Raw genomic sequence first — 27,755 nt, forward strand, 5'->3', positions numbered from 1 at the left:
CTCTGTCCACATGGAAACACAGCTAACCCACTGCAGACTGAATAGGCAGATTTATATCAACAAGTTATTTTTTTTTGTGATGTCATAAAACAATACATTTAAAACAGCCTGCCTATGGTCCATAAGGAGTGGGGAGTGAATGGTACAGTCTTAAATTTTAACAATGTTTACATAATACATAAAACTATTTTATTTTTAAAAAAGAGGGAGTAAAATTAGGAAAATTCATTTTTCAATGATATGAGCCCTTCAATACATTTTAAAAGTTGCCTACAATAAACACTACAGTTGAGGTATGACTTTCACTACTCCATGTTTGCTATGAAAGAGGTCACTGCGGTCAATTCTACTTGGAAAAAAAAACGAACAACGCATTTCTGAAAAATATCTGCCTTTATTTTCTTTAATAAACAATGTGTATTTGATTATATTCTCTACAGTGTGATATCAGAAATAAAGCAGACAGAAGCAGCCACACCAGTTCATATCAACTCAGCAGTATATAAATATTTCACACTGGTACGATATTGACATTCATTTAATTTCTCTACTGTCAGCTTAAAAACAATTCCATTCACATCATGTGCTCATGTTCTCTCTTAGTTGCTCACTCAGTCTTACACACAGCTTTGAGTGATGAACACAACATAAAACAGAAAGAAATGGTGTAATGAAAACAATACAAGGCTAGAACTGGTATTTACAGGAGGCCTGAACTTATCGATGTTGTCAAAACTTTTGGAGTATCTGTCTGGTCTCCAGTTCAACCATATGCTACTGTTTGAAATTATTATTTTGTCTCTGGCCTTGAATGGGAATTATATTGCTGCATGCAGGGTCTAATGCTCTACAGTCCATATAATTTGCTTTGAATGTGAACAACGTTTCTGATAGTAGGACACAAAGATTCTGCAACATGATCCATTATTCAGTGGAACAAAACAAGAATGTAGCTTCATGTGTCACAGATGTAAACACCTCATTTTACAACCAGGCAGGTAGTAAAATTGAAAACTTTTGTACATCAACATTAGATCCACATGAAACATTGTGTTGTTAAAACCAAATTTGGCTAAGGTTACAATTTTAATCTTAATCTTTCCATCCAAGTCACGTTATGTCAAATTACACACTTAATGTGGGTATATTTGCCTTGTTGTAATATGAATATAATAAATCAGCACAAAGTGTATGGTCATTTGTTCAGATTTTGGTCAAGTTAATGCCAGATACAGCTTTGCATTTGTTTCATTGCAAGAGCCTACAGTATTGTACAGCAAGTCAGAGACTACCCCTCACATAGTTAAATTCTAAACAGCCATTAAGTACAAGTTATTAATTTTTCAGGAGATATTTCTGAGATTACGTAAAATGATCCACTTGCATGGGGACAGTGAAAATCAAAGGAAAATAAGTTTAAAAAATAGTTTCCAAAACTGGAGATCTACAAATGGTTAAAAGATGGGCCAGAATATGGGACTCCAAACAACCAAGACCTTGTAGAGCACCAAAACTGTCACCATTAGATAAACAGCACTTAAAACTTTCATCTTTAAGCGACAGAAGAAAATTAAGCTCCACTTTCTGAAAAAGTGCTTCTGTCCATTCATCCACTGTGAGAAGACAACTCAGTGCTATGAGTCTGAAAGGTAGCTGTCAAGAAGCCATTACTGAGAAAAGGGTGCGAATTAACAGATCAGCAGACTAGCAACTCCAGAGTCCAGACCTTAAACATCACTGAATATGTTTGGGATTACTTAAAACAGAAATTACAACAAACTTCTAAGACTGAACTTTGGAGGTGTGGAAAAACATTCCTGCAGATTTCTTTGAAAAACTGAAAGCAAGTCTCCTGAATGCCAAAAAATGAATAACTTTTACTGGAAACGAATAACATTTTGACTGTAAACTAAATAAGTGGTCTCTGAATTTAGCTCAGTACTGCATAGCCAACAGTTTGTTTGCTGTTATCTCTGAATGAAATGCCATAATCATTTTACACATCATTTTTTTTACCCAAATGTTATTCAGTTGTGATATTTCCAATCCTGGGCTCGTACAGTATGATTTAGCAGCAAGCTTTATTGCCATGTGAATGTTTTGTGCATACTTGTTGGCATGAAATTTGCCTGGGGAGTGGATGGAAACATGACAATGGTTTAACACAAATGCTACTTAACTCCATTAGAGGTTCCTCATATAAAAACTCCTGGTAAATGTGTCCCTTTTTGTCCTAAAGTCTTTTTTTGCTTCCTAATTCATCGGACAACAGTTATATACATAAAAAAATAAAATTTAAAAAAGAGCAAGACAAAGAAAGTAAAGTGGCAGGCACTTTAAAAATCATACTTTCGGTCTGGTAAAAGAACTGCAAAAATGACAGTGTTAACTGCAAACGCAGAAAGACTGGGCTAACGTTGTACTCCAGTCTTACATGGGCCTCATGATTCCATTTCATCTCCATCAAAAATCGGTGGCTCAAAACTGATCACCTCTTCATACGTCAAACCTGTGCAGGAATGAACAATAAACCATTAGAGCTTGTACTGCAATTGATAATGAATGAACTTAATTAATTTCAAAGAAACATGTAACCAATTTGCACATAGATAATGTGATGCCATTTCAAAGAGCATCTATTTAGAGCTGGGCCCGACCAATATAAAAACTAAAAATTCCAATAACCGATAATATTGGCCAATGCAAGATTTATATTATTAAGAGAGAAACTCAATAAATGATAGTGTTACCCATAACTCTTTGCGGTTTTAGTTTCTCTTAATTACTTATTTTTATAATTTTTTTTTTTTATTAGTTCTCTTCATAATAAAGGGTTTTTATTTTTTTGTGATACAAAAACAGTTTTTTCACATGCTAAGTGGTAGGCTTAGATAAACTTTTTTTGTTATTTTAACAATGCTGCTGTTTTGCAGAGATGCGCAATGATATCAGAATCATATTGGTATCGGCAGATATTTGCTTAAAATAAATTTGCATTATCAGACAGATGTCTAGATTTGACCGATATTTCAAACTGACATTTATTTATGTATTTATTGTAGTCTGGAAGTTACTGCACTAAAATATCTGCATTTATTTATTTCACTGCTACTGTAACCCTACAGACAGAAATTTTATATTCCCCGTAATGCTAACTTTTATATTTGATAAAGGTTTTTGTATCAGCACTGGCTGATATGTACATGAAAATATCGTACATCCACATCGGTTCACAATTCCCACAGCAGTGCCTACCTAGTGTTGTGTGTTGGACTGCTGTGATGTAGTCAAATAGGGTGGGTCTCAGTGTCAAATCTAAGGTCTTGCCCAATCATTGAGAGATCTTGAGTTCAGATCTTAGTGATGCCACGACCAAAATGTCTGCAGAATGTGACTGATTTTTTGCAGATAGCTGTAAAATCACATATCACTGATAGCAGCCAATGTTGCTCTTTAACAATGTTCTTTAAAAAGTAAAAATTAAGCATTATTCTGCTTTAGCGCAATGCTTTTTCAAACATTAAATTAATAACCTGTCTTTGAAATCTTATTTACAAAAAAGCATAGCAATCAACGCTCCACACGACTCCTACTGAAGCTCAACACAGGCGAACAGCACTGAGCACAGGCATGAAGTCAGCGCTTTAAAAAAAATAAATAAATAAATGATATTTCCCCCTCCACACAACAGTAAAAATGGAGGAATTTTAAAAATCAAAATTTTCAGTTTTAGAACTATTTTTGCCTGAACAGGAGGCCAAAACCTTTTTTTCCCAAAATATGGACTACCATAATTTGTACATGCAACACACAAAGCTATAGTAGTTTTACAAACAAATGGCATCTGTTGCAGCAGCTCTAACTGAATTCATTTTAAAAAATGTAACAATCAATTTGCACATACAGAAATAGATTCTGTCAAACTTTACTGCTGTAAAAATTAATACTGCACCTGAACATAAATTATAGGTTCCAGATTTATACTCACGTTTCCACTCTTCAATGTCCAGCTCTCGACTCTCAAAGCTCTGGTCATAGGGCTCTGCCTCTGGTTCGTCATCTGGATCATGGTATTGGGAAAAGTATGGGTGGGCCAAGGCTTCTGCAGCAGTTATTCGCTTATCTGTGTCTAAAACCAGCATTTTCTCAAGGAGATCCACAGCTGTAACAGCACAGAAATCCCAATCAACCAACATTCCGATTATATACCAACAAGGAAAGTGAATGTATGATTTATGATTGTGAAGATGCAGTCTTCAAGATGCCACAATTTCAGTAATATAAACACATTATAATCTGTTTATGAGCTGTGTACAGTAGACATTAACACCCACACAAGTATGAACACCATGCCTACTGTACGTTGGAAAACAATAAACAGCTCTATAAATCATTATGAGACCAAACTGCCCCTGCTTTGCGCTTAACATTTGTTTCTCTTACCTTGAGGATTGGCTCCAATAAATACATCCGTAAAATTCCTTTTAGGCATCTGTGGCAGGGAATTAATGTAATTCCTGGCCTGCAGAGAGAAATGGGTGACTAGTAAGCCAAGCAGACATTTAAAGGATGAGCAATGGGACTTAATCAGAGGATTTACACAAAGACAATCCCATTTAAGGCATTTACTACTTCCACTGGGATTTTTTAAATTGATTAAACAGAACATAAAGGATGTACTAAACATAAGAGATTTTGCAAATAGAGGTAAGAAGCTAAGAAGAGACCAGGATAGCTAACAGAGTAACAGGATAACTAAAAAAGCTAATTTTCCTGTCTCTTGGTAAAAACAGTCTTTGAATCTAGTTTAATTAAACCATATGAGCTACCCAAGCTTTAACAGATGAAGTCCAACTTTCAGGTTTAAATCATATGTAATTATACAGAAGTTTCATAAATGCTGCCATGATTAACTTATGCATCTTTAGATACATTAACTGAAAGCTGTGAACTGGAAAACAGATTGTTAGTAGGCAGTACCGCACAATTAATGCAGACAACTTTTCTTAGAAAGTAGCAGGTGTCAAGCAGGCAGTTTTCAACACAAATCATTAGTCAAGAAACACCTCAGATTCAGAATAAGACCAATCACAGAAAGACAGAGTGAGGAGAAAATATACAGTAACACATAATCCAAAATTATTATTTCAGGCTTTACACGGTGACTTGCAGCAGCCCACGTACACAGTATTTTATCTTTGCCTCCCTCATAATTCAGTTATGCTACTTCTTTCAATTTAAACAAAAAATCTTATATAGTGCAGCTGTAAATAAAAACTAAGTAATAAATATTTCTATTCTTTCTTTTCTGTTAACATCCTAATAATATTTACTAAAAGGGTCACAGAGATCCCTCCTTTTCTCCACTTCATGTTTCTCCTCTTCCATTTTGAAGAGGAATAGCAGACCGATGCAGCGTGCAAAAACAGAAAAGGGGACGTTTGTCAAAAATGGCATGTCACATCGCACTGCATCACTCACAGCTTGTGTAGACAGCTTGGATTATAATGTTTTGGATTTTTTTTTTTGTTGCTGTTGCTTACTTGCATCACTTGTTCAGACAAGGTATAAGGCTAAGGTAGCTAACCAGTAATTGAAGCTTATAACCTCCAAATAACTACATATCTAGAATATAACAGACTTGCCTAAAAATTGTGAACTGTCAAGTGATCTTAAACAGACTTGCTCATGTGGTTTCTGACATCGCATGACGCACTGTCATCTATAAAAATGGTCAAAAGTATGGACAAAATTTAGGCTTTATAAGATGGCTGCCACTACCGGTACTACATAAGCAACTCTATTCGAGATTACCTAACAACTTGATGTGGCGTGAGACAAGTGATGATTCAGGTACGCAGTTTGTATGATGCTAACAGGTGGCTATCTTCCTCTCTTGCCACACTAGCCTCACAGCTCTAGCGCAAAAACCAAACATGTCTTGGTGAATCGACTGCATCTACAGTAAATGAAAGACTGTATAAATTAGATTTTTGCCCTAGCTGCTGCTTCAATTAACAATTAATTTCATGAAGACGCCAACAAACAACTTACACAAAAATAATAATAATAATAATAATAATAATAATAACAATGACAACAATAATAACAATTGTTGTTGTTCATATTATTTGCTATTGTTATCATGCTTTATTTTATAACGATTAATATAATACTTCAGACTTTCAGTTGAAGCTGTTTGTGTTCACTGTGTTGTCTTTCTCTTGCTATGTTGTCTTGTTCTCCAATTCTACAACATATTTAACACAAACAACTAATGATGGAGGCAGTAACTGAAATTTTAGGTGGTGAAAGTGTACTGTGGTGCTGAATGTTTGTGATGATTTACTTTCTCTTCAACACAGTCACCAGTTTTTGCTGGGCAGCTTCTACAAACAGTTTGGTAAATTCACACAGCATGCTGGAGAGTCTCACACATTCCCGCTATCCACCACACAAGAAGCCCATCAGAAAGTGACACAATTGACCTCAGCTGGTCGCCACAGAAAACTGTGGGATGACTGGGTCCAGTTTGTATATACTGTCAATGGTCAGAGTCTTAAACCTGGGACCCTTTCACAAACAGAAACCTGTGACTGCAGGTGGTATGTCATGATTGAGATGCTGTACATGGGGTCTGGACCACAGAAAGCTCACCTCATGGCTAGGCATCCTGCTTATTAGAGAGGAAGGGGGGGTTCCTGTCAACCGCATTATCTGCTGTAGCTGGTTTATATCTTTGAGGGCCGGGTCAAGGGCTTATAGCAGACACGTTTACTGATTCACTACAAACTACCAGCTTTTGCTTGTCCTCTATTTGGAAGAGGAACAAAGAAGAGAGGGAGAGAATAGAGGGAAAGACTAGGAGACAGACAAAGCAACACAGAGGTTTGGCATGCAAACTATGGACATGGCACTGCAGAAAGTAATACTTTAGATAAAGATGTGCAATTGAAATTACAAATCGTGGTCAGTCCCATAGAAAACACAGCTAGCACCAGCACCAAAAGCAATTTCAATCAAACAATTAATTTAAAATGAACATTAAGTCCATTATATTGAAACAGATGACCAAAATTAGGTCTGCAACTTGAAGAAGGCATGTCACACAATAATACACAGTATGCTTTATACAGAGCCTCCTTTATTTTCCTATTAAGATCATTTAGAGGAAAAGGACACACAGTGTCACTGATGCGAAGCATTGTGAAGCATCAAAAGCTATTTGAATGCTAACGGCCTGTGGAACATTTTCAGCCTGCTAAACATGAGTGGGTGAGTGAGTTGGTTGGTGGGTGGGTGGGTGAGTGAGTGAGTTCTTTGGTGGGTGGGTGAGTGAGTGTTATGTCCTCCAATTACTATGGATTACATACCAGCCACTAGGTAAATCCTGATAGGAAAATATAGAAGGCTATGTACAGCTACTGTCAAATACACACACTAGATTATGCAACAATGTGAAAGCATGCTGCAAGAAGAGGCTGATTGTTGGTGAGATTCAAAAATCAACACGCAGGTCAGGAAGGACACACAGCATCAGCTCGTTTGAAAAAGCACAAAAGGAAAACATCTCCCAAACATTACACTCACAGAGTCTGAGGAGATTTTCATCAACAGCTCGGGTCCTGGAGTTCCAACAAGCATCATTATAAGTTTCAGTTGGTCAATGTCTACCATTGGAATATAAAGGAAAAACAGTGGCAAGGCAGAGGCTGTAGCCACAGCTCAGAGTACTACAGGCTCCAGCACCATGCAGCTGTCATCACTGGCATGGCATTTCCTAGAACAGGATTTTACAGGTTTAGCCTGAAGCTACATAATGTTGCTGTCAGAGGAAAACACTACCTCCAGTTTAATTTTTTTTATTCCTAGACTGAATACTGCAATGTAGTCTGGGCTTTCAGAGTCCTGACAGCATTTTAGACTTGATCACTGAAAGAAGCATAAAATATTTTCAGTGTTTAGTGTTGGTTGAATGAAGAAGTTTACCCATTCATGCCGATGGAAATACAGTAACTGGCTCCAGAGTGTTGGAAAAGTATAGAAATGGGAGAAGATTTCAAAATACAGCTACCTTGCTTTAATACTATACATGAACAGAAATCATAGTGTGCACTAGGGGTGCGGGAAAAAATTGATTGTTAGATGCATCGCGATGCGGACATGAATGATAATGAATCAATTCACAAATGTCAAAAATCGATTTTCTAAATATTTATTTTATAACGTAATGTTGACGGAACGCAAAAGGCGGAACTTGGAAGTGCGGAAGTGCAGCGCCCAGACAGTCTGTGGCGGCACATAACAAAAACAACTGGATGGGCGAGAAATCCGACCAGCACCCTCTTTAAAGCCAGGTCTGGTCAGGAGTCACAACACAAATGTTAAGAAGAGCCATTTTGTCCTTTCAACAAAAATCAAACCACCTTCAGAGCCGCAACATTTAATGTCCAGTATGTCTCAGTATGTGATAATGTCCTAGTATAGGCTGAACAATATAAACGAAAACGCAGATTTACTTCGCTCTGCTTTAAGCTTTAGCTATAGCCGCTTTCCTCCCATCACCGCCAGAAAACCTTTCCTCAGTAGATCGGTTAAATGTCTCTCAACGTTCAACTGTTTTACGAGGCTGAAGTCGCTTCTCATTCTCCAGCTTCTTGTTCGAATTCACCCGTTCCAATTCGAAAGAGAAGCGACTTCAGCTTCGCCACTTTTTACTGTTTGACAGTCTCTCGTTGCAGATTTAACGGACCGGGAAACCAACTGCGCTGCTTATAAATGCGAATAACGCATCATTGCTATGTGACCTGCAGTCTGCACGCCGGTTCTCAGTCGTTGCGAAACAGGGCTAATAATTGTTTTATAATCGCATCACAGCCCTCTGACTCGTGATCGAATCGAATCGTGAGGTGCCTAGAGATTCCCACCCCTAGTGTGCACTATAAAGTAAAGCTGCCCAGTATATCAATGTTAATCATTACTGCAATGTTTTTATACAATAAAAATGCTGAAAGCATCTTGACTAATCACAGTCATATTAATAAATAATATCATCAATAATTTAAACTGGCAAAAATAATGCAGGGCAGTCTTTAACCAAGCCACATTTTTGATTTAGCTGTACATTCTTACATGCAAAAAACACAAAACAGAACCATCACTGTGTTGATATACACTGTATTGCATATGAGAACGTAATTATTCTATACTGCCAAATTCATACTTTCGCACAGCCATGATAATGTACAATATCTGTTGGCCATATCTGTAGAAAGCCCAGAGAGACTTGCAAGGTAAAAACAGAAGAGGCCTCAAACTTTCAGAGCAAAAAACTCGCCCAGAGCGAAAAAACAAGCCCAGAGATGTAGCACAGGTGTGTTCTATGTAGTGATGGGCTTGAAGTGGAGCTTAGTGCCAGTGGCATTAAGAAGAACCAAGCAGTTGAGTCTCTGAGTCAAATGTATGCATCTGTGGGATGAAAATACGATGTGGTGCTGGAATGGAAAAAAGGAGCATTAATCATTAGGTTGCAGTCAGAGGAAGAGCATGAGAGGGGAAGAGAGAGCAAAGGGGCAGAGAGAGGGGCAAAGCATTCCTCACAAGGCTGCTTGTAGCTTTTCTCAGAAGTGTGGATCACATTTCCTTATTAGCACTGGTGCGGTGAGGCTAGAATAATAGAGGAGGGAAAAAGAACAACATGAGGCTGAACTTTCTACTCTAATACAACATACACTTAGCACTGAAGGAAGTAAGAGAGGAAGAGCACTCAAATATGTTAAAGGTTATACTGATGTGTTAAAAATGTATGATATCTGTACAGATACAAGCCAGCATGCAAGGTTCAAACAAGCCAAGTGCTTTCTCAACTGAGGACTTGAAACACTAGTGCAAAGATTGCATGTGCTTAACATGTCAACTGAAGGATACGGTCTGTGCCAGGGAAGAGCGTCCTCCCCGTCAGCAACTCGGCCATAATGCAGCCAACCGACCAAATGTCCACTGCAAAATGAAGCCAGACAATAAAGCATCAACAGCACATTAAAACAATGGCTTAGCCAACAATCAAACGTACACAATTTCCCCCTTACCAATGTAACCAATCAGCCAAGACGTGTGGAGTCCAAAGAGCTTTAGTTTTGCACTGGAGCTATAAGGGTAATGTTGCTAACAAGTAATGGAAGCTTATGTCCACTTAATTGTACAAATGTAACAATACAAAATATTGTATTTTATCAAACTGTATCACAATGTATTGTATCGCTGTATTGTGACTGGCAACTTAGCTTGTGGCTAGCGTTTTAGCTTGTGGCTAACGTTAATCTGAGCCTGGAGCATTAAATGCTCTAATAAATTGAAAATAGAAACATTAATGTACTAGCAGAACGCACATTTTCAGGCACTCTTTTTTATTAAGAATCTATCACGACACCACTGTATCATACTGAATCAAGCTCTGGTGAAATAAAGCCAGGGTTACACTATACAACTTTTAACGCATTTTAGCCTTGACTCTAAGTCTGGCTGAATCTGGAATTTGGAATCAAAAGTTGGGAGAGTAAATCAAGTAGTGTGTGAGGGATGTAGACTTTTTAACCTGACTCCAAACATAACCTAATAGTGCAACCGAAAACCACAAAAGAAGTAAATACAGCAAGTAAAAGCAAAAATAGCAAAAAATCACTCCTGTGTGTAGCGAAGCTTTTTAATGAACTGAGATAAGGTACATGTACAATCCAGTTTATGTATATCTAAAACTCTAAAAACTACCAGACTAATCACATCTTTAAATCCATTACCCTCACTTAAATATGTGTACCTGTTGCTTCTTTACTTTCTATTTTCCATATTTGTACATACCAGTATGTCATAAAGATGTCTGAATACATACAATATACTGAAAGACAATACATTTGAACACATACAATATATTTGACAAAAAATCTCATTTAAAATAGTGCTGTCAATATGAGCGGTCTCTTTTTTAATGGGAACTACCTGGGTGCATCCTATTAGAGTAAAGCAGACAGGGAATGAGCAGGGCTTATGTTATAGATGCATTCACGCTAGAGATGAAACGGTTACCGGTTTCACGGTAAACCGCGGTAAAATTAATGACGGTTAGTAGTATCGTTTGAACTTTACAGTATCGTTAAAACCGCGGTCGATTACCGCGGTGTGAAAAACTCGGAGATTCGGAGATATTTCAGCCTTCTAAGAAGACCAAGTCTGACGTTTGGTCATATTTTGGGTTTTATAAGAATGTAGAAGGAAAGTTAATTGAAGATGACCAGCATGTCTGCAGAACAGGCCGAAATAAAATAGCGGCGAAAGGGGGCAACACATCAAACCTTACAAGTCATCATCTAATGAAGAAGTCTGTGGGGACTTCGAAATAGAAGAAATGTCATGGTTTGTGTGGTTTAACTTTTGCTTATGGTTCGTTAATAATGTTAAATGAAGCTTTTAGCGTCAAAAAAAAGAACAATCGGTGAATCAACTGTGAATCGAAACTAAAGCTTGTAACACACATTTCTGTGGAGCAGAGTCTCCAAAATGAGCTCTGAGTTAACAGTCACACACATAGAGCACTACTTTTCAAACAAACACGATCATCATTAACAAGCAGTTGAGTTTTAAATAGGGAATTTGTAGCCTGTTGTTAATGTTGATTATAGATGACTTAGTCGAACGTTTCCTGCACTCTTTGGGTGAAGGATTTGCTATTTCATGATCCACGAAGTGCACTACATAGAGAAGATAGTGTGCTTTGAGACGGGACCTCGCGCGAGTAAACGCTGTGTGCCGCTTTTAGGAAAAGCAGAGTTGAGATTAAACTTTAGGAGTGTTGCTGCCGCAGTTCAGATGCGCGTTAATTTTAAGGTATGTTTTAGTTTTAAAATCCATTAAGACCCACCTCAGAGTTGGTCTAGATTTAATTCTCTATGCAGGGAAATCCCTAGTTATTGTAATTATTACTACTACTACTACTACTAATAATAATAATAATAATAACAATTACAACAGTAATAATAATAAGAAGAAGAAGAATAAGAATAGTAATAATAATAATAATAACAGTAATAATAATACATTTGCTATTCTTTTGTTTACAGAGTATTACAAGTATTGTAAGTAATACAAAAGTAATACTAAAATTGTATTGACCTTATTTTTTAATGTTTATGCAAACAAAAAGTGCACATTGCTGCCAATTCTATTTGTGTTAATATAAAAGTTGGTGAAACGAGTTTCAGTTTGTGTATCAGTATTTATTTTTTTATTTATTTTACTTTTCAACACGTTTGAACAATATCGCGATAATACCGATAATCGTGATAATTTTGGTCATGATAATCGTGATATGAAATTTTAATATCGTTTCATCTCTAATTCACACTCAACTGACTGGACTTTTTATAAATCGATTAGAAATAAAAGCGGTAGTAATTTTTGGGGTTTGTGAAGGGCAGCACGGCAGGCACTAAAAAAGTTTTATACTTTCACTATCTGAGTTAAACCAATCTTGACCTCTTATTAAACCTGAAAATATGTGCATTGTTATGCCCGTAGTGCGCATGCATGTATGCTGTGCACATGATGCAAATGTGAACATATCAACATTAATGTGTTTATGATCACAAGGCACACGTTCAGGTACTCCTTATTTTTGCTGCATCGAAAAATGTATTGTATCCAGACACCACTGTATCCTATACATTTAATTTTGTGTACCTTTACATCCCTTGTACGTCAGTATGACTTAACTGATCACCCACATTCAGGTTAAGGGGAAAATTGTATATGTTTGATTTTTCTCTGAACAACAGTCTTTAAAAACTCTACTTTGCTTTCTTAAAAATTCAACTGCAGTCTTAAAGTCAAATGTCATTCAGAGTGAGGGGCACATATTACATAAGAATAACCACAGCAGACAGGTATGCACACGTGTCTGAGATGAATTTAAAAAAAGCCTACACTTAACCCAGAGTTACAGTCTGAGGAAAGCAACGAACCATAGTTCCTACATTTGGCAATGTGTGGTCTGCTGCAAATCATTACAAGAAAATAGGAGAAGAAAAGCTATGACATTCATCTGAATGTTTTTTTTTGGCTTTTACACAGGTCTTTAATGCTATATTTAAAGAGGAATTCCATTATTTTTTCAAAATTTCTGCATAATTAATGGTTACGGTGTAAATAAAGTCATTCAGAGTATTCTGACGTGAATGTGCTTCATTCTAGAGAAACTTACTGATAAACTAACTAACTGAGCCACATCAAAGATGACTATAATGTGAAATGTTATGAATATGCTGCCTGATGCCTGTAATGTTTTACAACAGTTTTGAGAAATTTTAAAATTCATTCATGGTGGAGGGAAACATGGAAGGCAAAACAGTCCCTATTTTTTTCTTTTTCTTTTCAGATTTCCAAATATTTTACCATGATCAACATATAAAAACTCAGAAGACCTGTGTAGGTGCACCAGACATTTTGGATCATAATAAAATGACTATATTTGTGTTGTACTGCAAGCCAAGTTAATAAGTTTCTCTACAATGAACCGTTTTACATCAAACCACTCTGAATGACTTTGTTTACATCTTAACAATTACATCATGCAGAAATATTAACATCCACCTTAAAATGTCCTTTTAAAGAATCTAAAGGATAGACATCAGGATAGGAAACTGACAATGGCCTTTCCTACCTGTATTTGTTGTTACTACTGGCTTGTTCATAATTCAATAGGAAAAAAAAAAAACTTGGGCAAAAGCATAGCTACACGCATCACATGGTCCGGTTAACACTGTAATTAGTCATGGATACATTTATTTCAGAACCCACTGGCCTTAGTTTTTCTTTTTTACATCCAAGCTAGATAATCCTTTCTTACCTGTCATGTTGTAGTGCATCCAGTTGAGCATGATCTCTGGAGCGCGATACCACCTGGTGGCCACATATCCTGTCATCTCATCGTCTGTGTGCCGCGCCAAGCCAAAGTCAAGGATCTGATAAAAGAAAAGACCAACAGCATTACAGTATTAAAATATTTTTAGGCTTGAGAAGTAACACAAATTACACTTTCACGCATTAAAAAAAACATAGCCATGTTAAATGTAATAACTACCATTATCAACCAACTCCACAACCAAATATTAACAAAATATAACTGGAAATTGTATTACAGCATGACCAGAGCTCAGCAACTTTATCTAAAGTTGCATTCAGATTCAATCATGACCCCTACTGAGGCGATGTTCCCCAGGCACATGTCTGAAAAGGCTTACTAAATTGGCCTACCTTAAGTTCACAATCTTCATTCACAGCTAAATTACCGGGTTTCAGGTCCTGAAAAAAAGGAAATATCTTATCGGTGTTTTCATTTTGGTGGTTTTTTTTCAAAAAGACTTTTAACTTGTTAAAAGAACGCCACACAAATATACAAGCACATTAGGTAAATCTACTTTAGTGGAATGGTAAATATATATATATATATATATATATATATATATATATATATATATAATATATATATATATATATATATATATATATATATATATATAAAATCTGGTAAAATGAGATCCTATTGGGTGTTTAAAAAAGATGCATTTAAAAATATGCAATTAATCAACTGCAAAGTTCAATCAAGTGAACACTCACTCTGTGAATGATGTCTGCTGAATGGATGTACTGCAAATCAAAGAGGAAAGAATAATTTTTGAAAAAAAAAAAACTGTTTCACATCTTAAGTACATTAGAACATGAACCAAAAATACCTTACACAACTAATTTCACTAAATAATTTATAGTAAACTACAGTTCTGGAAACATTTTTAAGAAGAGTTCACCACAATTATTATTTAACAGGGGTTTATTCAGTCTCTGACAGACTATATTCTGTGTACTACTTCACCTTGAGTCCTCGAAGGATCTGGTAAATAAGGAACTGCACATGGTCATCAGTCAGCTTCTGACACTTTACTATGTTGTTGAGGTCAGCGCCCATCAGATGAGTCACCAGATATCTGCCAGTCACAGCACAGAATAGAGATGAGGATTTGGACTTTTTACCTTTCACTCCAGAGATGTAGTTAAAGAACCCTCCTACACTCATATAAAACCATATATACGTGTGTAAATATCCTTAAGAGGAGTGAATGGATGCCTGAAGCAAACTGCATCAAACGGCATTTTGAAATTAACACTGGACCTCACACAACTAAATCAAAAAGCTTAAAAAACCTAATGCTCTCCTGATGTGGTGGAACACTTTTCCAGGAGAAGCATGACTCAGCAGCTGGTATTGTCAAGGCTACTGCCATTAACTCCCACATGCAGAGGCCTTACAAAGGCTCTTGCTCTGAAACCAACACTGCCTGATCAGACTTAATTACGGCGCAACGTAACATTAGCCACTGCAATCGCCTCCTGATCACTCTGAACTTGGTTTCCGTTGTTTACAGACCTAAAGCCAATGGCTAGCATGACACACTTGGACACATGCATGGAGCCACTGGTATTAATGTTGAACAGGGCCTCCGTTGCACTACAGAGAACGGCTTAAAATAAGTCCAGCTTAACCCTGGAGAGAGATTCTCTACTCCCTCCACGAACACACACAGACACAATAAGCCAAAAGACCCCTCCCTTTCTCATACAAACACATCCACAAACATCAGAGACAAACAAAACTACACTCAACTCCACCCACAAGCACATACAATACACACCCACACATGAAAGCATCTAACATTACATGCACAGTAGACACACTAACACCTCGTTCTATCGGCAAGCGAGCCTTTAAATAGAATCACAACACACGTCAGCCTTCAGGATGTCTACAGTGGAAGTCTGCAAGTCAAATCGAAAAGTAGACACGCTCAGCTCAACAAACGCTCAGCTCAACTAGAACATGTCTTTTCTTCTCTGAACATTTTGTAAGATTAGGATATTTTAGCTACAGCTTTAATATTTGTGTAGCACATCTGAATGGGACAGTTTATGACCGGTAACAAAAAGGTGGTATAACTACCTGAAATATCCAGCACTCTAAACTGTCATTTCAGCCAATATCCTTATAAAATTAGCTGGATTACTTTCTCATCTATTTTCGACCAGTTTAACAGTGTTTTAACAAATGGCGGCTGATTTATCAGCTGTATTTTTGTGAGGTGTGAGTATTTTTTGAGGTGCAACATCAGCGTGACGCGGCAAAACTAAAAACAGGGAGTTTGTTTGTTCCAAAATATTTTAATGAATTTTTTCATGCAAAGCACTGGCAATGATCAATGACCATCTGGGTGAATCCTCTCAACATGTGTCAGTTGCACGTCAGCAGCACTGTGTTATGTATCACCATGTTGCACAAAAGTAAAAAAAAGTACCCTTAATTTATTTAATTTTCTAATTTCAATTTTTTAATTTCAAAATCATCATTTAGTACAAATTATTCATTTTTCAACATCTGAAAAAAAATAATAATAAATTTAACAGAAAGTTACACAGAAGACCTAACAATTAAATATATTATACAATTTTACATCCTTTACATACTTTTATTGCAGCTTCCATTCTTTTTAAGAGACTTGCTTTCCATTTATTTAAAAAATCTGCAGGGATATTTTTCTGACACATCTAAAGTCCAGTCTTAGAAGTTGGTTGCATTTTCTGCTTCTCATGACCCAAATAATCCCAATTACAAATTTAGACTCATCAGTCCATAAAACCTTGCACCTCATATTCCAGTTTGTGTTCTGTTCAAAATGTCCTTTTCTCAGTAACAGCTTCTCGACAGCTACACATCCTTTCAAACCCATAGCACTGAATTTTCTCCCAGTGGATGGATGGACAGAAAAAACGAGCAAGAGCAGCGCTTGATTTTTCTCTCTCAAAGATGAAAGCTTTAAGTACTGTTTATCTGAAGGTGACAGTTTTGGTGCTCTACCAGGTCTTAGAAGTCCCATTTTCTTTTTATATCTTTTAATAAATTTTTTAATCTCCCGTTTTCAAACTTATTTTCCTTTGTCTTTCCCCTTCCTTATGCAGGTGCCTTATCTTGTATCTAAACTCTTCAGAAATATTCCCTAGTCATTTAAGAAGTACATGAGAAAGAAATGTCTAGTTTTTTGGGTAATCGCTTGTGTGAATGTTGTTTTTAAGATTGGAAGAATGGAAGAGTTGAGTGTCAGTAGAGAGCACGAAAGTAAAGAGTGGACACATTAAATATTGACACATTTGATATTAAACTCCATGTTGGAAGCTTCTGTGTAATTTCCTGTTAAATATGTTTCCTGCTTTCTTTTCCTGACGCTGAACAATGAATAACTTGTACTTAACCACCGTTTTGACTGGAAATGGACTAAATCAAGCACTGTCTCTGACTCATGTACACTGTATGTATGTATTCACACTTAACTGGTACCAGAAACTGTGGTGTTTATAGAAAATCATCTTGTTTTTGCTGTGAAGTCCCAGTGCAGACAAAGTTAGCAGTGGGGGGGCTAGCAGTGGATGCCCTTCATTCAGAGAGGTGAGTCTATCTATATTTTTGGCTACAGCAGACACTACACGCACTCCTGCAGTGACACCCTGGCCCTTTCCTGACCTGTCTTACCCAGTAACACTGATGACACCGGTCCAGCTGGCCGGCTCAGGCACTCCTGTCACTTCTGAGCCTTTTCATGTGGAGCTCATGTGTTCAGCCCGGGCACATTTGGCTTTATTCCTACTACCTGAACTCTGAGCAAGACACAGCATGCCTGGATAACAGACTCCTAACAAGTCTTTATACAGCACTTTACTGCAGCAGTCTACTGCACTTTACAATCTCACCTTTCAGCAAACCATTTGTTGCTGTGGTTTTCAGATCCCATTCTTTTAATTGTATGTTTTGTTGTACACTGATGAGAAAGTAATGGGCTAAACTGACTTGGTTCAAATGCTATAATAACCGTCCAAATAATAAATGAATTTTAGAAAAGAATTTTGTCTTTTACTTCACACATTTTTGGTAATACTTTTGCTGAGGTAACATTTTATGAATATGAAAATGATAGACATTTGAAACAAGTAAATTTAATGCTTTACAGCTATATGCAAAAGTTTGAACACCCTTAATCAAATCACGTTTTGTTGATTTTGTAAGTGAAAATGAGTTAACACATCCTCTACATGAAACTAATTTAATCATGTCAGGCTACATGTGCCCTAGATTTTTCCCCCCAGTATGTTAAATTACGAACAACACATTACAAATAGCAAATAAACATTAATTGTAAAACATTAATTTAATAAAATTAATAAAAAATAAAAAAAAATCTACAAACTATGTAATTTTACCAGGGCACGCAAACCTTCGCATACAACTGCATACTGAAGCACTTTGATCTGCATTGATATATATAAAATGTGCAATATAAAAATCATCATCATTATTATTATTATTATTATTATTATTAGCAGCAGTAGTAGTAGCAATAATCAGAGTGGGTAATATGACAATATTGTATCATTGTTGATATACTCAGAAAAGCATACTGGGACGCAATATATCAATACTTTAAGAAACACTAACCAACTGCACAACTTTCATCACAAACACAGGATTATTATCCCTTTCTAATTAGACAGTGCAGTACAGTTAGTAAATAATTTATTAGGCACTACTAGTGCTTTTTGTTTGTTGCAACTTGTATATTGTGAAAATGTCCTCATGTATTTGATCAAACAACTCATTTTAAAATTTTTTTTTTAGAAACTGTCAATTTAAGTGATCAAATTCTTTGCAACACAATAAAACTTGAAGATAAATGTGTTTTTTCCTCAACTTTTCTTCTCATAATGTGTATACTGTCCGACTAAGTACTAATTAAAATATACATATTTCACAAAAAAGTTTGTAATTTAGGTTTTATTTTTTACTTAACATTTTCTTGTTTTAGTTCACATTCTTACAGTTCATCAGAAAAACATTAAAGAGATTCAATGCTAAAAAGTGCTTAATATTGGTAATGAGAAGCAGATTTAGACATATGCAAACGTTTAAACACCGCGGTCAAATTGCGTTTTGATGAAGTGAAAATAAGCGTCCTCTACACATTCTCTACAGGGAACAAACTTACACATGGCATTTTTTTGCCAGAAGTTTTAGGGCTGTACGTTTTGAGTTTAACATGTTATATATATAAAATATAATATATAAAATGTGCTATAACTTTTGCACATGCCACAAATTCATGTCTTATTTTTTACTCCAATACGTTAAATTCAGCAAATAAACAGTAATTTTGCATTAAAATGTGCAGAAGTGTGTTCTCTGTAGAGGATGTGTACCTTTTTAACCTAAAAATAACAACAAAACATGCAAAAGTTTGGGCATCCCTGGTAAAACTACGTTCTGCATATGACTGTACGTGTTAGCCTTCACTGATATTGGGGCTAGCAGGGTAAAGGCACAGGGATGATTGCGGATTAGAGGGTGGGCTTAGACAGGAACTGTCAGTTCTAGGCCACAAGTCCACAGAGGCCCAGAATAACCTGAAAAGATCTCAGCCCATACCTGAGCGGTAATCTGGAGCAGCAGCACAACACAAACCTCCAGCCTGCACCTTCATATGTTGACAGGGTTAGGGTGTCCCAGTTTTTGTTGAGATAAAGGGGTAGGGCGAAGAGTTAGGGCTACATGGCCCTCCAAACGGAGGTTTTTCAGAGGCTCACTCCAAATGAAGTGTTATCAGAAAAAAAGAAAAACCGGCAAGATGGCTGCGCGAGCGACCAAAGAAAGCCACAAATGTATTTTCTCCGTTAAAAAATTATGATAACCATTGTATTATCTTAGTTTAACGTCATTTCAATTTATTATGGTCGTTTTCATAACAAGCATAAAAATCACTGATAGCATGCTAATGTCTTGGTAGCTAGCTAGCTAACTTTCCCGTTCCACCTTAAATAGTCCAACGTAACTGCTGCACTATTTAAGGTGGAACGGGAAAATTCGAACAAGAAGCTGGTGAACAGCTGATTTCAGCTTCGTATCACCAAAGAAAGGGTTAGGGTGACACTCAAAAAAACAAGGGATAGGGGTAAAAAGAAGAAATGGGATTGGGCCTTGGTTTATAGTTTTCAACATTCAGCACTCAAGCAGAGTTGCATTGCACAGTGCTTACTTGCTCATTTAGTGTATGTGACCACACCTAATCTATAAATACCACAGGTAACTGACAAAGAACTTCAACTTACATAAATGACACATGCAAATGATATGAAAGTATGTGCTTCAACACAGGTATGGATCTTGACCAGTTTCAGTGATACACACAAAACCCAATGACAATTATGCTGCTTCAAATTCGAATAAGTACAATTACTCTCTTTTTAAAAAGCCAGAGTGGAAGTAGGTCTAAACAGCCTGCTGCTACAGTTTCCCTGCAAAATATGCTCCAGGACAAGCATTTATACAGCTACAATTTGAACAGTTAACAGATAATACATACGGTGATAATTTCATATTTCTTGTAACTATAGTTGCTTATTTGGGTGTTCTAAATTTGTATAATATCTGAACTGATTTAAATGTGCATTAATGCCTTTTAAGCAAATTTCAATGAACTTTCAAATTAATTTTAGTCACTACTATTTAAAACATCATGCTGTGCTTTGTTGGATTAGAACCGTCTCAGTGAATGACAAATAGGAAAAATAAATTTAGAGGACTCTTTGAGTCACATGAAAAGAAAGACCAAAGGCAAAACTGCAGTCTGTCCACAAGATAGAAACCCGTTCACTTCTGTATTTTAGTGGTCTATAAATTTCACTGAGTGAGTGACTGTTGATGCCAGACGGTTTGACTTTAAGACAAAGGAGCTCTTTTGTTCCTGCAGCAGTCAAACTTTATGATGAATAGCTTCTGAGATGATTGTACACGTTAGTTTTATTGAAGTACCTTTTAAGTGATTATTATGTAATAAAAACCCGTGTAATGATCTGTCTGTTTAGCACAGCGTGTGTTATTATGTCCAGTAAGCAGTAACACAGTCATATGAAAAAGTCTGGGCACATTTTTAAAGTACATTTACACAATTACATTTTTGTAATTTTTTTTTAATAATTCGTTTCGTTGATTTGAAAATAAGCTCACATCCTCTACAGAGAACACACTTCTGCACATTTTAATGCTCGATTACTGTTCATTTACTGAATTTAACATTTCCGAAAAAAAGAAACATAAAATGTGGCAGGTGCAAAAGTTAAATATGAAAGTTATTTTAAGTTTTACTTTTTTCCTCAATATGTTAAACTCATAGACAAATATGAGTTTAACAAATCTCTATTTGTCAAAAACAAATAGAAATTGAGCACTACAATTTTGGAAACAAACGCCATATTTAAGTGTGTTCCCTGTAGAGGATGTGTTAACTTACTTTCATTTAGAAAATCAATAAAACATATCATTTGACTGGAGGTGTTCTCTTTTTCTTTATAAAAAAAATAATAATAAAAAAAACAACATGCTGTCCCGTTCCAAATCCTTTACTCATGTATCATGCCAAAGTCTTTTCTATTCTGAGACACCACTTAGTGATCTTCCAGAGTGACAATGCCCACTACTCACTAGGCTCATATGCTAAATACTTCAAGCATCAGCATAATACAAAACTATCCGCCATTGCCCACCAAATATCGACTCAACTAAAGACAACAAGAGATTCATCAAAGTAATTTCTTGAGACACTATCTAGAAAGACCATTCCTCCACAACGCATTCAATAACTCTGCACAGGAGAACTGATATTATGTGTATATTTTATGTTGAAACACCTAATGCTGTTAAACGGATGCACAGTAATGACTACTTGTGCGTCAACATGACAAAACCAAAGGAACAGCACAAACAATGGTATGTGCAGATTCTATCAGTCGTCTCTCTGGAATTCCATTTAAGCTAATTGTTATCTTTGAATCACCCGGGAGTAAATAAAGGACTGACAGCTGAAAATGAGAAAGAGCCTCACTCACACATCATTAAACTCCTCCAGACTGGTAGCAGGTGTGAAAACATCCAGCAGGCCTATCACCTGTAAAAGACAAACAAACTTGAATGTCTCGCTCCTGCAACCACTAAAGCATGTGGTTTAAAACATTTACAGTACTGTGAAAAAGTTAGAAACTAATTTTATTGTCATTCAAAATAGTTTTAAATAAGTTAAGTTCATTTTTCAGTGTCAGGAAAACAATATATACATATATATATATATATATATATATACGGAAATTACACAACTAAATATAATATCATTTTTTGTTCAGTATTTAGTGTGCCAACCCTTCATACTGTGCTCCCCTTAGTGTGCCTTTTGTACACTTTTGTACATTTCTCATGAGATTATCTTTTATGATAATCTCATGAGAAATAACCCTGAAAAATGAATAACTTGTACATAATGGTTGTTTTTGACTGGAAATTAAATAAATGAAGGGAGGTCTCTGACTTTTGCACAGTCCTGTAGGGAAAGGTCAGCAACAGCATGGTTGCAAAAACAACAGCACATCTATTTTAAGCACCTTCTATATTCCTTGATCATTTAAAATATGCATTGAAATACGACACCGTGTACTGTTCTTGTCGGGAGATTGCTTTCAGTTTGCAGAGGTATTTTTCTACACCTCCACAGTTGAGTCTTAGAAGTTGGTTGCATTTTCTGCTTCTCATAATCCCAAACATATTCACTAAAATTGAGGTTAGGACTAGGGGTGGAAATTCAGTTATTTTGAGAACACCAGTATCTTTGATTTGCGAAATGTCTTCCTTTTTGTCTATTTCCTTTTCTCAGTAATACCTTCTTGACAGTTACACATCTTTTCAGACCCACAGCATCGAGCTGCTGTCTCAAAGTGGAAGGACAGACAGAAACATTCGAGGGTTTTCAGAAATTCTAAGTACTGTTTATCTGATGGTGACTGTTTTGGCGGTCTTGCACAGTTACTGGAGTCCCATTTTCTCTGTAACTTCAAATATTTTCTTGAAGTTTTTTTCCCTTTTAGTTTATTTCCTTTTTCATTTTTACTTTTTCCTTTGGTAGGTGGAATCTCTTATCTGATCTCCTGAGAAATACCTCCTAAAAATGAATAACTTGTACTTAATGGTGGTTTGGACTGAAAATGAAATAAATGAAAGTAGTTCTCTCACTTTTCCATAGCACTGTAGGGAAAGGTTAGCAGCATGTGTGCAAAAACAACAGCACATCTGTAATAAGCTCTATATTCTTTGATCATTTCAAATGTGCTGTAAATACAAGACCATGTATTTTTTGTAGTCCAAGCAAACATGCTAAAATTACTCACTTACAGTTAGACAAGATTTTAGGCAATTAAACACTGGCATTCTGATTTACCAAAATGTATACTGATATAAGTGCTCCCCCCACCCTACTGTGGGTTTTCTTTTTCACAACTTCAGAAGTTTTCAGAGCACCACAGCTCTCATTGGCTTTCTTCCACTTGATTACGCATCCAATTTGCGGGTTACTCAAATTACTCTGTCTTTCTGTTGTTCATAAGCATGAGATTACTCAAGACACGCAGCACCAAGTTTGCTTCTTGAAATCAGGTTCTTCAAATCTTTCACAACACAAAGGCATGAGGGAGAAGCAGAAGTTAAAAATGAAAAGGAAACAAAGCAGAGAGTAAAAAATTAAACAGATTTTAAAAGATTTGAGCCAGTTTGGGAATGCAGGACACCAGTCTGGTAAAGTTAGCGCCCACACTTACATTTTCATGTTTCATGTGCTTGAGAAGCCGCAATTCTCTGTACGTCCTTTTGGCATGAATGATGGACTGAAACGGCCTCGAGAGTTTTTTCACAGCAACCTTCAGACCTGTCTTGTCATCATGTGCTGAGCTGCAAAACACAAAAGAAATCATGATGGTTATATTTCGAGCTAAATGTTTTATTCTGCTTGACTAATTCACAGAATGAGCTGCACTTCATATGTTCCAGTGGTCACACATAAGTAAGGTTACTACGTATTTCATAACATTCTAAATATAACAAGATCAAGTTGATGCATAGCGACTGCACAGTATTAAGGCACGATTAACAAGTGCTAAATGGTGCTAAATAGTTTTGTCTCAGTAGATTCAGTTCATCCTGAGTTTTACCCTCTAAACTCTCACTTCTCTATGGTGAAAACAACATTCAGAGACAGAGGTAAGAATAGCTGCAAGCATATTTTTAAGTATTACTTTAAGTATTGCCTTGAAAAAGTAAAAGGCTTACAAATCTTTATAACAACATTACTATGTCATTTGTAGATGCTACATTTGTTATGGTCCATTTTGGTTTCCATAATGGTATTTTAGTGAGTAACATGCAACAGCTTAACAGAATCCTGGCATGTTTGCACTTGCTTCAGTCATATATTACTGAATCTACAGTACAGTACTTTCTAGTAAAAAAAAAAAAGCAAAAAATATATTTCATAAAAATTACTCAGAAGCCTCAAAAACTATTGTCCACCTTTGCCTTTATTACTGCTTTCATTCTTTTTGAGAGCTTTTGGTTTTTCAAAGAAATCTGCAGGGTTGTTTGTTCGCACTTCCAAAGTCCTAGACGTTGGTTATATTTTCTGCTTCTCATAATCAAAGTAATCCCAAACACATTCAGTGATGTTGAGGTCAGGGCTCCTGGTTCTGACAACATCAGTAGCTTCTTTGATTGTTTTTTTGTTTACATCTTTTTCTCAGTACTGGCCTCTTGACCTTTAAATGACGTTTCATCCTATCCCAGAGCAATGACATGGCTTCTCACAGCAAAAGGGTGGACAGAAACATCTGTGGATCTGAAGCAAAAGTGGAGCTTGATTGAAAGCATCAAGTAGACTCATGAAGTGTTTATCTCATGTTTTTTTATCTCAGAGTTTTGGTGGTTTACCAGATTGTGCATGGTTGTTTCAAGTTCCATTTTGTTTACATTTTTTAATACTTTTTTAAACATCTGTTTTGGAAAATGCTGTTTTTGATTTGCTCCTCTGTTATACAGAAGGGCAAATGTATATATAATCTCCTCAAAAATATCTCCTGAAAAATGAATAACTTGGACTTTGCCTGTTTTAACCAGACATTAAATACATAAAGGGTGGTCTCTGACTTTTGCACAGTATTGTACACTGTTGTAAGGGTGAAACAGTCTTTTTTACATGTATATCTTTATTCTGAGGTACCCCTTGTGGCTGCATATCTATTTGTTTACTATACTTCTGTATTGCTCCTTTAGGTAAAAGGGAATTGCACCAAGACAAATTCCTTGTGCATGCAAGTGCGACCAATAAAGTGATTACAATTCTACAGTGAAAGGCATTAAAAATAATGAAAGGGCAAGGATTTAAGCTGTCATGAAGCTGTTCCTCAACGGAAGACACTCTGTAGTTCCTGCTACGTCTAATTAGGCCTCATATCATTCCGTGACCCCTATTAACTAAACCTCGGAGCTTAAAGGCCTCGGCTGTCACACAAAAAGCAAGGTACTCCAAACCTGACCCAATCTGTTCTTCACAGATCCAATTACGCACAGATAATGGTGGGTGATATGAGGGCTCATGAAATATAAGCCAGGTGACACTGTTGCCTAGCACCGTGTTCCTCACATTCTTCACTGGTGCCCATAATACAATCTGTTTACCTGGGGAGCAGAGTCATTTAGTAAATGAGTTGTGGTGTTCAAACAACACATGTCCATTTTCATTAAAGACACGTATCAGACCTTAGCTGTAAACACCCCACCGTAAGGTCAGCATCAGTGGACAACCACGTTCCATGAAAATCCATTTTATGTCCTTAAGTTACTTCAGTTAACTCCAAAATGTAATGAAACTGGTTATTCATTGCCTTCTCAAACCAAACAGGGAACATGTAATAGCCCTTCGTGGATAAAATCTAAAAGACAGTTAGATGGGTCACTGAAACGAAGAGGAAGCAAATTTAGGAAGTGTAGCTTTAGCTTATAGGTAGTTTCTAGATCAAAGTTTCCCAATTTTGGGCTCCACAAATCAAGTTCACTTCAATCACTAACTGTGCACAACAGCAAAGCACAAAATCAGACTACTGTTACTATATATTTAAATATAACAAACATGATCAATACTGGTCTTAAGCACTACTCCAATGCATAATGTCATATCAAACTGAAGTAGCCTTATATGAAAAGACCAGTTATGACTCATAACAGTAATCAACAAGGTGACTTCATTCAGCATAGTGAGGCAGCATGATGAGACAAGACCCTGAGATCACAGCGCACTGTTTAAAGAGGGCTTAACTGCATGATACTACATGCTATACAGTTATAATCATAGTTTGCCTCTAATCTTATGAGCTGATCTTAAGTGTTCAGGTTGCTGCGCTAAGAGTCTCAATACAAAAAACAGACAGTTAACCTAGGTTAGCTAAATCACTGTTTGTACTAATGACTGAAAAATGCTAACTACTCTGTTCAAGAGTTGAAAAGCTACTTGTAATGTAATAAACACAGACAGAAAACTTAGCGTAAACACTTAATTTCGTTCTGTATTCAGCTACTTTTAGTAACAGCATAAACATGCACTTAAACAGCTTACATAGCCCCTGTTTGTCCGTTTGCTAGCCAAGTTAGCAAACTAGCTACGCGGCTAGAGGCAGGTTCTCTCACTCGGGCCTGTAAGAATGAATGGAGTGAACTCTCCGCCCTTGAGGAAAAGGAAAAACTAGTGAAAGTAGTTACCATACGGATCCATATGCACCAGAGCCGACCGGAGACAAGTTCTGATAACGCAGTGGCACCTCCCATATCGTCTTATTCACCTCCTGTCGATAAAACGTGGGTCTTTCTTTCTGCGACATTCTTGCAGAGCAAAGCCCCCCAGGCGAGTGCAAACTTCTGCTTTCCTCAGCCCGCTTCACTTCGCTGCTCAGCTCAGCTCCGTGCAGCAGAAACAGCAGAAAGGTGGGCGAGGAGCGGCGGTAACACTCAAAGCAGGGCGACGTGCTAAAGTCAGCGTCTTAAACTAAAAGTTTAGCTCATGCCCGCGGCTCCAAAATGTCCTGAAGTTCAGCAGTTCGGATTAGTTTAGCTCCACTGCGTTGAAATTTTCTCTCGCTCTCTCTCCAATGCGCCTTTCCTGCCACTACACTCACTTCCCTGCGAACTGCTGTTACCGTGAGCAGCTCCCAAATCTCGCGAGGACACGGAGATACTGCCGCAATTCAAAACGCAGACATCAACTCACAGACGTTTATTATGGTTGCGCCTTGCTATATTGTTATCTGATTTATATTATTATTATGGTTGCGCCTTGCTTTAGCTATATTGTTATCCGATTTATATTCTTCTTCTTCTTCTTTTTATTATTATTTTTATTTTTCTGCCGTTTCTTTGCCGTGTAACTAGTCCCGCAGCTTTCGAGATATCAACACCGTTCCAACTCCAGATTGTCCGACGTGATTGTGTGATGCGTGCTTGTATACAGCTTTTTGATCGGATGCACGGATTCCGTGTGGCAAGGGAATTTTGCGGAATTTTTTCCCATAGAGAATGAATGGGGTGAACATTTACATGCCAATCTAAGGTATTATGCTTGTCCGATCGACACCGTTTTTCATACACTGTCTCAGGGCAGGCCCACAACCATGAATCCACTGTCGTTCTGACCCGCACTCATCCGTTTGTCGTTTTATTCCATCATTTGTTCCTCCCATTGACTTACATTGAGCGGACT

General features: G+C 36.8%; 1 protein-coding gene across 2 annotated transcripts; it reads right to left on the reverse strand.

The window, feature by feature from the left end:
- Positions 1-378: 378 nt before the first annotated feature.
- Positions 379-27,194, reverse strand: mapk14a (mitogen-activated protein kinase 14a). Of its 2 annotated transcripts, none has more exons than XM_036578397.1 (12): positions 26,762-27,194; positions 23,776-23,905; positions 22,024-22,082; positions 14,921-15,032; positions 14,668-14,697; positions 14,305-14,352; positions 13,898-14,012; positions 9,928-9,999; positions 6,658-6,737; positions 4,444-4,522; positions 3,989-4,162; positions 379-2,509 (listed from the first exon to the last, which is right to left on the reverse strand). In XM_036578397.1, the coding sequence occupies exons 1-12, from the start codon at positions 26,878-26,880 to the stop codon at positions 2,442-2,444; spliced, it is 1,086 nt and encodes a 361-aa protein (XP_036434290.1). In that variant the 5' UTR covers positions 26,881-27,194; the 3' UTR covers positions 379-2,441. The 2 variants fall into 2 exon arrangements, with proteins under 2 accessions (XP_036434290.1, XP_036434289.1); XM_036578396.1 differs by lacking the exon at positions 6,658-6,737 and adding an exon at positions 7,591-7,670.
- Between the last annotated feature and the right edge of the window lie 561 nt (positions 27,195-27,755).

Source organism: Colossoma macropomum, unplaced genomic scaffold (genome assembly GCF_904425465.1).
Source record: "Colossoma macropomum unplaced genomic scaffold, Colossoma_macropomum, whole genome shotgun sequence".
NCBI classification, from domain to species: Eukaryota; Metazoa; Chordata; class Actinopteri; order Characiformes; family Serrasalmidae; genus Colossoma; species Colossoma macropomum.